The 12,654-nt window shown below is 45.2% G+C and overlaps 1 protein-coding gene across 1 annotated transcript in view; it reads right to left on the reverse strand.

Moving 5' to 3' along the window:
- The window catches only part of GPD1 (glycerol-3-phosphate dehydrogenase 1), a 63,328-nt gene that overhangs the window by 17,649 nt on the left and 33,025 nt on the right, over positions 1-12,654 (reverse strand). The window contains exons 4-5 of the mRNA XM_088469246.1: positions 5,603-5,741; positions 5,401-5,513 (exon numbers count right to left, since the gene is read on the reverse strand). Coding sequence (XP_088325372.1) covers positions 5,401-5,513; positions 5,603-5,741 — 252 coding nt within the window. The remainder of the gene's footprint in view (positions 1-5,400; positions 5,514-5,602; positions 5,742-12,654) is intronic.

Genomic DNA, 12,654 nt, shown 5'->3' on the forward strand with positions numbered 1-12,654 from the left:
CTTACAACTGTTATGTAACAGGGAGCAACGTTCAGTCAGGGCGGGTCGTAGAAAGAATTGCACCTTCTTTAGCAGCAAGTATAAGGCTGGTGCAAGCATGCGTTGATGAGGATGATTAGTAGGAGAACAGATAGAGGAAAGGCGCACCAAACGATGCGCCCCACTCTGTTTATGGGAGGACTTCTGCATTTTGCATGTATGCCCTGCAGGATCACATACGTACCATTTCCATGCCACTCAGCAGTATGTTCACATATTTGTTTGATGTGAAGTTCTGTATGAGTGACAGGTAATCTGTGTTTTCATTAAGCTCTAATGTACACATTAGTAGAGCGCTGTAAATTAGGTATATACTGAATTCATTGTAATGAATGCTGAATAGAGGTATTAACTTTAGTACAATAAAGGCACAATTCTGCTGAGCAATGAGATAGACGCTCTAGGACTATACAATGTAAGCTATAATTTAAAATCTTTCCAACAGGATAATCCTTTTATATTGTAAGGCTTAACAACAAGTCCGTGCAAAGTAATGTGCAAATCCAACAGGAATATCCGTCGCTAACCAGCAGCGATACATAAAACACCTTCAGATATTGTAACAGTGAGAATAGTGTATTCATACAAAACAGCAGTTTTGGGACAGCAAAACATTGAGCAGAGGATAAATTAACATTAACCATTGTTTAATCATTAACTAGGACTCAATTATAAAAAGGCAAGAATAGGAAAAACAGGCCAAGCAGAAAACAGAACTAAAGACAACAGTTTAAATGTAAACAACTCTGTTTAGTAACAGAAACTTCACCAGTCAACAGCCACCCAAACACCTGGTACACACTAGGACGATATGTGCACAATAGGTTATTTCCAGGAAAACTGGAAGACATTCATCTCACTGCCATGCATGTGTGCCCTCCATACACCCAGACTCCTTTTTCAGGTCACACACTCCGTGCACAAGACAGCGGTCCAGAGGCTATATGGAGGAACGCGTGGAAAAGCTATATGGAGAAACGCGTGGAAAAGCACAACCTGGTCCTCCACATTTGCCCCATTGTATATTCCTGTACAGTCCAAACTCTAGTCACACAGAAATACTCTTTTTACTTACAGTATACTACAAATAAACATAATGACTAGTGTTACAAGATATCAGGGAATGACGCCTAAAGGAACAGCAAACAAATAAATCATTAGTAAAAACAGAAGACTTCTATTTGGTTTATCCCTGGGGTGGTCATTTCAATAGTCAATAATCAACATAAACAAACAGATGTCATGGAAACAACTAGCTTAGCTAACGATGGTAACAGTTGTCAATATGAGTATATGACTGAAAGGTTAGCTAGGAAAAAGGAGAAGAAGAAATGCAGAGAAGCCCAATGAAAGGAAGAGGATTAGAATGACTGACTTGTAATAGATAAGATAAATAAATGGAACTTGGTATCCAAGTAGGTCTGTAGTAAGAGGAGGCAGACATATTGTATCCGCAGTACACATCAGAACGATCCCTCGTTACATTCTGCATTACCTTGCATGGCGCCACATGTGATATCATCAGATTGGCTGCACACGCTGAATGATCCGGCAAATATGTAATTCCGATTCGGCCGGAAAGGACATAGGCAAATATCGCTCCAGTATGTACCCGGCTTAAATGTTTAATATATTAAAGAAAATTGCATCTGCACCAGTGTAAAATATCAACCTGGTTTAGGATACTTATGTCTGCTCTGTATCAGTAACTAGCAATGAGTTTTTATATGTACTGGTTAGAAGATCCGCCACTGTCTGCTATATACTTCTCTTACAGCTATGACAAATATCTGCTACAAAGTTGCTTCACTATGAATCCAGCCGATCCTGATCCCGGGATTGGACACACACAGAGTTCGGGATCCCGACGCCAGCATCCCGACAGGGTTAGGAACCCTGACAGTAAGTATAATAACCCTACCCCTCCCCGCAACCTAACCCATCCCCCCCCCCCCCCTCTCAACCCTACCTATCCCCATAGTGCCCAACCCTCCCCATAAACCCAATACTTACCGTCGTGATGCCATCGCAGGGATTCTGACAGGTGTCGGGATTTTGGTGTCGGCATCCCGACCGCCGGGATATAAAACTACATCCTCCCAAAAAAGTAATCCCTTTCTCTATTAGCTACTGCTTTCCTACAGAGTACCTTGTATTCGATTTTTGCATATTCCCTTAATGAAAATCGTTGAGTTGATCAGTCTGACTGAACTACAAACGTGAATGCGCATGAACGATAATCGTTCATAGTTTTAACTCAGAAAGTGAACATTTTCAACGATTGAACGATAAATGATATAGTTATCAATAATCGTTCAAAAAATCATTGTGTGTGTATGCACCTTTAGTCATAGACATGTTAAAGGACGAAAGCAATAGAAATTTGCATTATATTTACCTTTTCAGAAACAGTATATGCTAACTCAGTGTGTGCTTAGGAAAGCCAAATGCTTTTGGGTGATATCGAGGAAATTGATTTAATTTCTGTGAAATGTAAGATGTATTTATTTATGTTTTGTGAGATAGCCTGATTGACTAAGAGGAACCCAGGGCGGACTTACCCTCTGTGTTAATGTGTATTGGAGTGGCATAAAACAAGTCTTCATGCCTGGTAAAATTGTACATCTTTGAAAATCCTTTGTGGAGAAGAACTGCAGTTTGATTTCTGTATGATATTCCCCTTCAGGTGGAAGGGAGGGTCTTTAAGACTTTGAGCAATAAACGCCTTTGGCTTTACTTCGACTATATCTGTACCCTGCGACGAACAGAATAGCGCCAAACGCTATTCCGTTCTCCTACTGTTCTGGGTTGAGCTGAGCATCTCCGAAGTTCAAGCCCTCTGCAGCTACCGTGCAGAGCCTGGATCAGGTGGGAACAGCAGACACCAAACAGGAGGTGTGGCAGCAGCCAGTCGATGCATATGCAGTAGAGCGGTTCCAGGCGCCAGCTGTAGGAGCCTGAGTGTACCTAAGAAGCTGTTCCAAACGCCGATGGTAGAATTTGGTGGCAGCATCGTTACATCCACGGCGCAGTGGGTGGAGTCAGTGACAGGCAGTCACTGAAGGCAAGCGGGAATCCCCGATATCCCAAGGTCAAGTGGGGATCGAGACCCCAACCTGTGATCGGGAGTCCGTGCTGGAAGCCACCCAGTCACAATAGTCTAATGTGATATTATACAAAGTCCTGTGCAGGATCACCGCCTATTTTTCTGACCATCATGGGTGAGCAATGGTGAATTTCTATGGGGAAAGCGACAGACATGAATCCCAGTGTGACTACAAGCAGGGGTTAAAGTGGGCCAGAATGGGGCGGAACTGTGGTCAGTCACTTCCATTTGAAGACGGAACCAGTTCAGTCTCCTCCGACCCACCTTAGCCTGGCGCCACAGGGAGGCTCCATTTGCCAGGAGTCTGCTGAGATTTTGTTACCAGTGGTCGCCCGGCTCCCTCCCCGCAGTGCCAGCCGGAGGCTGGAGCTCACACCTGAGCTTCGGCTTCCGGCTCCTGCAGTGCACTATGGGAGATAAGTCATGACGTCTCTCTCATAGTTCCAAGGAGCAGCCAGCCGCACAGATGCGGGAGCGGGGCTTAAGGCAAGTATTTTTTTTGTGTGTGTAAGTGGCTTCGTATTGGGGGCATTACTATCTGGGGCACTACTACTGGGGGTATTACTTCTACAGTAGGCATTACTACAGGGGGAACCACTCCTGGGGGAACTGAATAAGGGGCACCACTACTGGGGTCACTGAATAAGGGTCACTACCCCTACTGAGGGAACTGCACAAGAGGCACTACCACTACTGTGGGCACTGCATAAGAGGCACTACCTCTACTGTGGGCACTGCATAAGAGGCACTACCACTACTGTGGGCACTGCATAAGAGGCATCACTACAATGGGCACTGCATAAGAGGCACTACTGCTGTGGGCATTGTGTTTATTAATAGCACTACTACTGTGGGAATGGTGTATAAGGGGCACAAATGTGGGCATTGTGAAAAAGGGGCACTGCTGTGTGTCATACATTAATAAGGGACACTACTATGTGGTGTAATGTGAATAAAGATTGTACTACCATGTGGCGTAATTTGAATTGGGAATACTATTGTGTGACCATGCCCCTTTTTTCGGCACGTTCTGTACAGTTTCTTAAAGAAACGCCGAATGGTGTCTGGGAGGGTTTAGGTGAGTTCCACCACTTCTCTAGGACCACTTTAAGCACTGACCACAAGTGAAATGAGTGCAAGGTGGTTTGGTCCAAAATAATACAGTAGCGGGATAGGAGTCAGGCCACTAGCGCTAAGGCAATGAATAGAAACCTCAAATATGTGGTTGTGTAAGCACATTGAAATGATGGGATCTTTCCCAATTAGACACTATATATATTAGAGGATTGTACACTCAGGCAATATAGGCTGCATAATAATTCTAGGCATGGACATCTATAATATGCATATACAGTACATGGCCAAAAGAATGTGGACATCCGTGAGTTATTACATCCAGGTTATGATAGTCACTGGGACAGTGTCAGATGGCCAGCTACAGATGTATCCACATATATCTTCCCTCCGTGTGCTACAATTCGCATTAAACATAACGAGTTAGCACCTTGCAACTCTGATCTTCAAAAGGAGTCTTATCCACAAAGCAATGCACAAGCACTTCTGCTGATTAAAATGATATGCGGCATGCCTATATTCCGTGTGCGACTGCGGGTGTATCTGCATGCGAAATGACACTAACAAGGTACTTTGCATGCAGATACACCCGTAGTCTATCTGCATGCAAAAAGGAGAGGCATGCCGCACATCATTTTTAATCAGCAGAAGCTGCTTGTGCATCCAATCGCATCAGTGTATGAACAAGATGTATTTGAAAGTAAAAAAGTTGCATGAAAATGCTCAGCGCTACCAGAGTCATGCCACGGCGCAACCAGAAGGGCTGTTTAACGTGCAAGGAAGTAAGATGTATGTAGACACATCTGTACATGGGCTGGATGTTTTGGTTATCGTCATGGTTTCCCAAGCCCATTGTGGGCAATTGGTTGCACTGGAGATCCTTCCTCTTAAGGTTATGAAAGAAATATAAATAAAAAGGCTCTGACCATAATCTCTTCACTGCTTGCTTGTTGTGGAGTCATTTATTATAGGAGAGATTGGGAATTTTCAGAATTAGGGGCACTTGGTAGTGTCTGGTTAAACAGAGAACGTGACTAATGGTCTATAGATTAGCGATGCCAATGGATCCTAGTAAAGATATACAATGTATGGTTATGCATAATGGGGCCAACAAAATGGCTACTGCACTTTATAGGTATAAAATAAAACAAATATAGGAACTCTATAATAATATCTCCTACCTTCAGAGCTCCACATATTTCCACTGTGTCCGCATCTTCTACTACAGTGATTCGGAAGTTTGGGGTCTGAAACAGCTCCTTCAGGATCTTGCCCTGCTCCTTATTTTTACAGCCTAGCAAGAAGCAATCACACAGAGCGTCCCAGTCAGTATCTCTTACGTTTCTCATATCCCCCCCATGTATGAAAGGTACAATAACTTACCGATTGTGGTCTCACAGAACTTTCCATCAGCAACCTCATTGGCAATGTTGGCGCCCATCAGCACACTCATCTCAATGCCCAACCTTTCACGTATGATGTCCGATATGAGACGCAGACCTTCAGGACCCTCATCTACACCCTGGAAAGAATTAAATGACTATTACACATAACATATGAAAATCCACATCTATATGTAATAGGTGAGGCTCTGCTTAGCTATATGCATGATAGGGATTATAGGGATTTTATACCACACTGGGGTTTGTTTTACATTACAATGGTACTAATCCTGAGCCTGATTACATGGAGAGGACTACCAACCTTAATTTACCATCTGTTTACATTACTCTCCTGAGCACAATGATCCCCCACTATAAACTGTCTTAATTCTAATCAGGAAGGGTCTCACTTAATTCAATACTAAACCAATTATTAAGGGTTTGGGTACGGGATGCCAGCGCTCAGGATCCCGGCGGTCAAAACCCCAATGCAGACATCCCGACTGGGTCACAATGCCAACAGAAGGAGGTAAGTATACTACCCTTCCCCTACCCCTCCCTGCAGCTTAAACCTAACCCTCCCGAAGCCTAACCCTCCCCCCAACCCCAATACTTACTGCCGGGATGCCGGTGTCGTGACTCTGACTGGCGTTGGGATGCCGGTGCCAGTTTTCTGATTGCCAGCATAATGACTACATCCCTATTACATATTGCTTTGCTGCCAATAGTGTTTTCTTTTCTACTTTTCACCCCGGTTATGTAAATTGCTCATGCTGACTGTGCTAGGATTCCCTTTCTTACAGGACTTAAAAATATACTAACTACCTTCAGAGCTCCACATATATAGGCCGGACTCAGATGTACACAAAGCTGATATTTACGCAGTGGAGTGATTAGCGGCCCACTGCACATTAGCCACAATGCGCTAGTGTAATGATTGCAATTCAATCAAATGTGATTACTATTGTATGAAGGATTTATTCGCAAGTGATTGACAGACAGAGGCCATTTTGTGGGAAGTAACGGAGGATCACACCCCATTTTCGTGGCGTGTATCTGCCTACATCTACAATCCCATACGCAGAAAATATAGCACCAGCCTCTCAGTTCCTGCGGCCATTGTGCACGACCATAGAATTACTCAGATGGTCGATTAGTGAAGGATCGGAGACCACCGCTGCGTGCTTGTATGCACTTTCTTGGATCTGTGAGGTCGCCGGTGGGCATCTCTATACATTTCCAGGCGGCTGCATGCATTAGCAGATTGTCACACAGCAGCTGCGTATGGCGTCACAGCTGCAATTGCGCTAGCTCCCACACCCGAGTCATTCCTAGAGAGCGCCCATCATCTATCATGAACCTAATTTATAATGTGCACTGGAACAGCAACGCTAATCTGTCTGATTTGCACATGTGCATCTATCTCACTTATAGGTATACATGTAAGCTGGCAAGCAGGGCCCTCATACCTCTTAGTCTGATAATATCCTGTCTAGTTTTATTACTGTTGTAATAAATGAGGAATAATCTCAGTAAACATAAATGGCCAGATTCTGAGGCAGATTCAGCTGGTTATATAGAGTTTTAGCAGAAGCGAATTAACACATTTTAGCGTATCTCTGGACCATTCGGAGTCAGAGGAACCTTGTCCGGATCTCTCTCTGCATGAAATGAGTTTCTGGGTGGCAGCTGCAGCCATCGCAAGATCCATCTCGTGGGAGAGTAACCGGCATGTACTGTAGCTTACTTCTGTGCTATACCGTCACACACACAGCTAAGGGAAGCATGTTTCTTACAGATGTCGGTCTTGCACCTAGCATGGGGAAAGTGCAAATAGCTATACCAATAATGGCGGTAGCAGCTGTGTATGGAAAAAACAGTGGCTGAAGCGGCTTCCCTCTTAGACCCCTTAGCCCTACAGATCCTGACATTAGCACAAGTTAATAAATCTGGCTTCTGCGGCTTCCCGCAAATATCGCCACTTTGCGTCCGACTCAGAATTAGGCCCAATGTATCATGACTGGGATTTTATTAAAGAGAAGGTAGATTAAAATGACGACAACTTATTGGTTCATATGGAGCCTCCCTAATATTCACCTTCTGACCTTTTCCCTCTCATTCCACTCACACTCTCTTACGTAAATGCAAAAAAATACATAAAAAAAGTAAATGACCTCTACACCTCAGACAGGTAACAAACAGCCCACACATGCCACTCCTACCTCCACCTGTCACTGAAGCCTCCTACATGCCCGCCACTGAAGCCTCCTACATGCCCGCCACTGAAGCCTCCTACATGTTGCTCCTACCTCCATCTGTCACTGAAACCTCCTACATGCCCGCCACTGAAGCCTCCTACATGTTGCTCCTACCTCCACCTGTCACTGAAGCCTCCTACATGCCCGCCACTGAAGCCTCCTACATGTTGCTCCTACCTCCACCTGTCACTGAAGCCTCCTACATGCACGCCACTGAAGCCTCCTACATGACGCTCCTTCCTCCACCTGTCACTGAAACCTCTTACATGACACTACCTCCACCTGTCACTGAAACCTCCTACATGACGCTCCTTCCTCCACCTGTCACTGAAACCTCCTACATGACACTCCTACCTCCACCTGTCACTGAAACCTCCTACATGACACTCCTACCTCCACCTGTCACTGAAACCTCCTACATGACATTCAGGCCCCAAACCTTCCTCACACCTAATTATCAGCTAATGGGCAGTAATTAAAAAAACTTCTAGTAAAAGCATATTGCAGCATCCTAGTCCAGCCCCTCCCATTCACATGTGACACCAAGTTACTCTCCAGGCTGCAGCAAAATCACAAATTCCACCAGATCAGTGACAGTGCAGCCGCCTCAGCCTTGAGCTCCGGGGCGGTGGCACAGATTGCACACCCCAAGTTACAGCCCTGGCTAATTGCGCCATCTCTGACTTGTGTAATGGTGGTCAGAGTGGAAGCATAACCTTGGAAAAAAGGTGTGAGCCTTAGGCTAAAGCTCCCCTGGGTCACTGTTGCCCATTATTGTTTAAGACAGCGTGATGCATGAGATGCCTAGATATACACAGCATAATGTGGCAATACAGAATGGCAATGTTTGGTCTTGTGAAAATATAAGTGAAACATGATATAGATTATTCTATATAACCCTGGCTCTCCCTCCAAATTCCTTGACAACTTCGCTTCCTGGCTCCCTCACTTTCTCTCCTCAGATCTTCCCTCCATTATCCTAGGCGATTTTAATATTCCTATTGACATTCCCACAGAATCCTCTGCAGCTAAACTCCTTACCCTCACCTCTTCATTTGGTCTCGCCCAATGGACCTCCTCACCCTCCCATGTGAGTGGGCACTCACTTGACCTGGTCTTTACGCACCATTGTGATATTTCTGATTACTCCAATTGCCCATTCCCCCTCTCTGACCATCACCTTCTCTCTTTTAACCTATCCCTCTCTCCTTCCCCTCCTCTAACTCCTAAGGCTACCATTACTAAGCGTACTATTGAGGCTATTGACACTGTTGCTTTTTCCTCCCTGCTGGACTCTCTTCTCTCCCCTATCATTTCTCTCTCCTGTCCTGAACAAGCTACTTCCCTGTACGATTCCTCCCTTACTTCTGCTCTTGATTCTGTTGCTCCAGCAATAACTACTCACCCTCGCAGATCCACACCACAACCCTGGCATTCCAAATGCACCAGATACCTACAAAAGTGTTCAAGAATTGCAGAGCGTCAGTGGAGAAAGTCACGCTCTAAGGCTGACTTCCTCCATTTCAAATTTATTCTCTCTTCCTACAGTGCTGCACTGTCTCTCTCCAAACAAACCTATTTCAAGAACCTCATCTCCTCCCAGTCCTCAAACCCTCGGCGTCTCTTTGCCACTTTTAACTCCCTACTCTGCCCTTCCCCTCCTTGCCTTCCCTCCTCGCTCTCTGCCCTCGACTTTGCCACCTACTTTACATCTAAAATTGACTCCATACGTGAGGACATCATATCCCATCAGACCCTCAGCACTCCTCCCCCTCCTTGCCCTTACCACCCCTCCCCTTCTGTCTCACCTACTCTGACATCCTTCTCCCCTGCTTCTGGAGAGGAAGTCATGGCCCTCATCCGGTCCTCCCCTCCTTCCACCTCCCCTCTTGACCCTATCCCTTCCCGTCTCCTCTCCCACCTGTCTCCTTCTGGCTGTTCCCATCTGGCTCACCTCCTTAATCTCTCCCTATCATCTGGCACTGTCCCTTCTGCATTCAAACATGCTCTTGTCTCCCCCATTCTTAAAAAAAACTTACCCTTGATCCTAACATACTTTCCAACTATCGACCCATCTCTCTTCTCCCTTTTGCTTCCAAACTCCTTGAGCGTATTGTCTACAACCGCCTTACCACCTTTCTTTCCTCCCACTCCCTCCTCGACTCATTTCAATCTGGCTTCCGATCTCTCCACTCTACTGAAACTGCCCTCACGAAAGTCAGCAATGACCTCCTTGCTGCCAAATCCAAGGGCCACTACTCTCTGCTCATTCTCCTTGACCTCTCTGCTGCATTTGACACTGTCGACCACCCTGTCCTCCTGCAAATCCTTTACTCTCTCGGTCTACGTGACACTGCCCTCTCCTGGCTTTCCTCCTACCTCTCTGATCGTTCCTTCGCTGTGTCCTCTCATGACTCCTCTTCCCCTCCACTTCCACTAACAGTAGGAGTTCCCCAAGGTTCTGTTCTTGGACCTCTCCTTTTCTCCCTATATACATCCTCTTTAGGTGAACTCATTAACTCCTTTGACCTCCTATATCATCTGTATGCAGATGATACTCAAATTTACCTTTCCACCCCTGAGCTCACCCCTGAGCTCCTTACCCGTATCGCCAACTGTCTCTCTGCTGTCTCTTCATGGATGTCCCAGCGCTCTCTTTTTTTTTTATTTTTTAAACAATTTCTTTTATTGAGACACCGCACATAAGCACAATCAGATACATCAAAATAACAATCACACAAAGTATAAATATACATAGAGTACAGTAGACATATAGATCATAATTGTTGTGAACATAATATAGTAACAGTGTGTTTACCAAAGAAGAAAAGAAACCCCCCCCCCCCCCAAAAAAAAAAAAAAAAAAAAAAAAGAGCTCTCTCCCAATCCTCCCCCCCCACCCCAAAAGGATCCATAATCATCTGTATCTGATGAAAACACATTAGGTCGTGGCAGAGTTGATGTCTATTGGTGTATTATTTCCAACAGTCTGGAGTAAAAACCAAGATGTATCCTTCACACTATAATATATTTGGCGTCGCACGTCGAGGGATAATGTAGATATATATGATTCCCACATATCAAAAAATTTCTCCACTTTCTTTTCTTTCTCTAAGACTACCTCTACCCAATCCATTCGAAATATGTTATATAACTTTGTCTTAAATAACACAAAAGATGGGGAGGTGGTCGAAATCCACTCCTGCAATAATGTTTTACGAGCAGCCGCGCTAATTGCCAATAACAGTTTTCTGCTTCCTTTGCTAGCTCTCATATCTGTAGGTATAATGCCAAAAATAGCCCACTCTGGAATGAAAGGGACATAATTGAGTAAAGCTGACTCCGCATATCGTTTGATCCGTAACCAAAATCCTCGGACTATTGGGCACGACCAAAAACAATGATATAAGTCCGCATTATCTTCTCCGCACCTATTCCCAGCGCTTTCTTAAACTTAACATGTCTAAGACTGAGCTGATCATTTTCCCACCCTCTTCCACTACATCACTTTCCACAATTTCATTATCTATTGATGGCACAACTATTTCCTCTAGCCCCAAAGTGCTCTGTCTTGGAGTTATCCTAGACTCCTCCCTCTCCTTTAAACCGCACATTCAGCACCTCTCGCAGTCCTGCCGTTTTCACCTAAAAAATATCTCCAGGATTAGACCCTTCCTCACCCAGGATGCCACTAAAACCCTCATCCACTCACTGGTCATATCCAGATTGGACTACTGTAACCTTCTCCTAGCTGGCCTCCCAGTCTCTCACCTCTCTCCACTACAATCTGTTCTCAATGCTGCTGCTCGGCTCATCTTCCTCTCCAGACGTTCTACATCTGCTTCCCCTCTCCTTCAAGCCCTACACTGGCTCCCCTTCCCCTTCAGATGCCAATTTAAGGTTCTTACATTCGCCTACAAAGCCCTCACCAAATCCTCTCCCGCATACATTTCTGACCTTCTCTCCCTTCACACTCCCGCCCGCCCACTTCGCTCAACTAATGCATGCTGCCTCTCTTGCCAACTGATTACTTCCTCCCACTCCCGCATCCGAGATTTTGCTCGTGCTGCTCCCTACCTTTGGAATGCTCTCCCTCTCCCCATCAGACTCTCCACCTCTCTACAAATCTTCAAACGGGCTCTCAAGACCCACTACTTCATCAAGGCCTTCCAGCACTCATCCTAACCCACCTCATGCTATTTCCTTCCTATCTTCCCCTTCTGTGTCACGCCTGTCTGTCTGCCCCTCCCCTTAGAATGTAAGCTCTCATGAGCAGGGACCTCTTCCCTCATGTGCGTCTCTTTAAATTTTCTTCTACTCTCTACTCCCCATAGGGCACCTAACACGTGACTGCCATCTCCCGGCAGCTTATTGTGAGTGCTTTAATCACTATTTCAGCAATGTATATAAGTTGTGTCCTTGTCCTGCACTGTAATGTACTGTAAGTTACTTGTTTACCTATTAGTTCTATGTACTATGTAAGGCGCTGCGGAACACTTGTGGCGCCATATAAATAAAGGATAATAATAATAATAATAAATAATAACACACCTGCAAGAAACAGGGTGGGATTAAGGGCCACATGTGCCTGAGGCAGAAAATGAACAGTGATGTGTGGGCATGGCTAGTTCTGTGTGGGCGCGGTCAGTGCCATGTGGGGCTGTACACCGCAAAACTATCAGCAATAGCGTCTCTCTAAATACATAACAGTAGGAAAATAGAATTACAATTTTAATATTTATGGCTGACCATGCGGCAAGCTGGGTGGCAGGTCATCACCACGCTGTCATGACGA

Source organism: Taudactylus pleione, unplaced genomic scaffold, assembly GCF_031769625.1.
Source record: "Taudactylus pleione unplaced genomic scaffold, aTauple2 ptg000089l, whole genome shotgun sequence".
Taxonomy (NCBI): domain Eukaryota; kingdom Metazoa; phylum Chordata; class Amphibia; order Anura; family Myobatrachidae; genus Taudactylus; species Taudactylus pleione.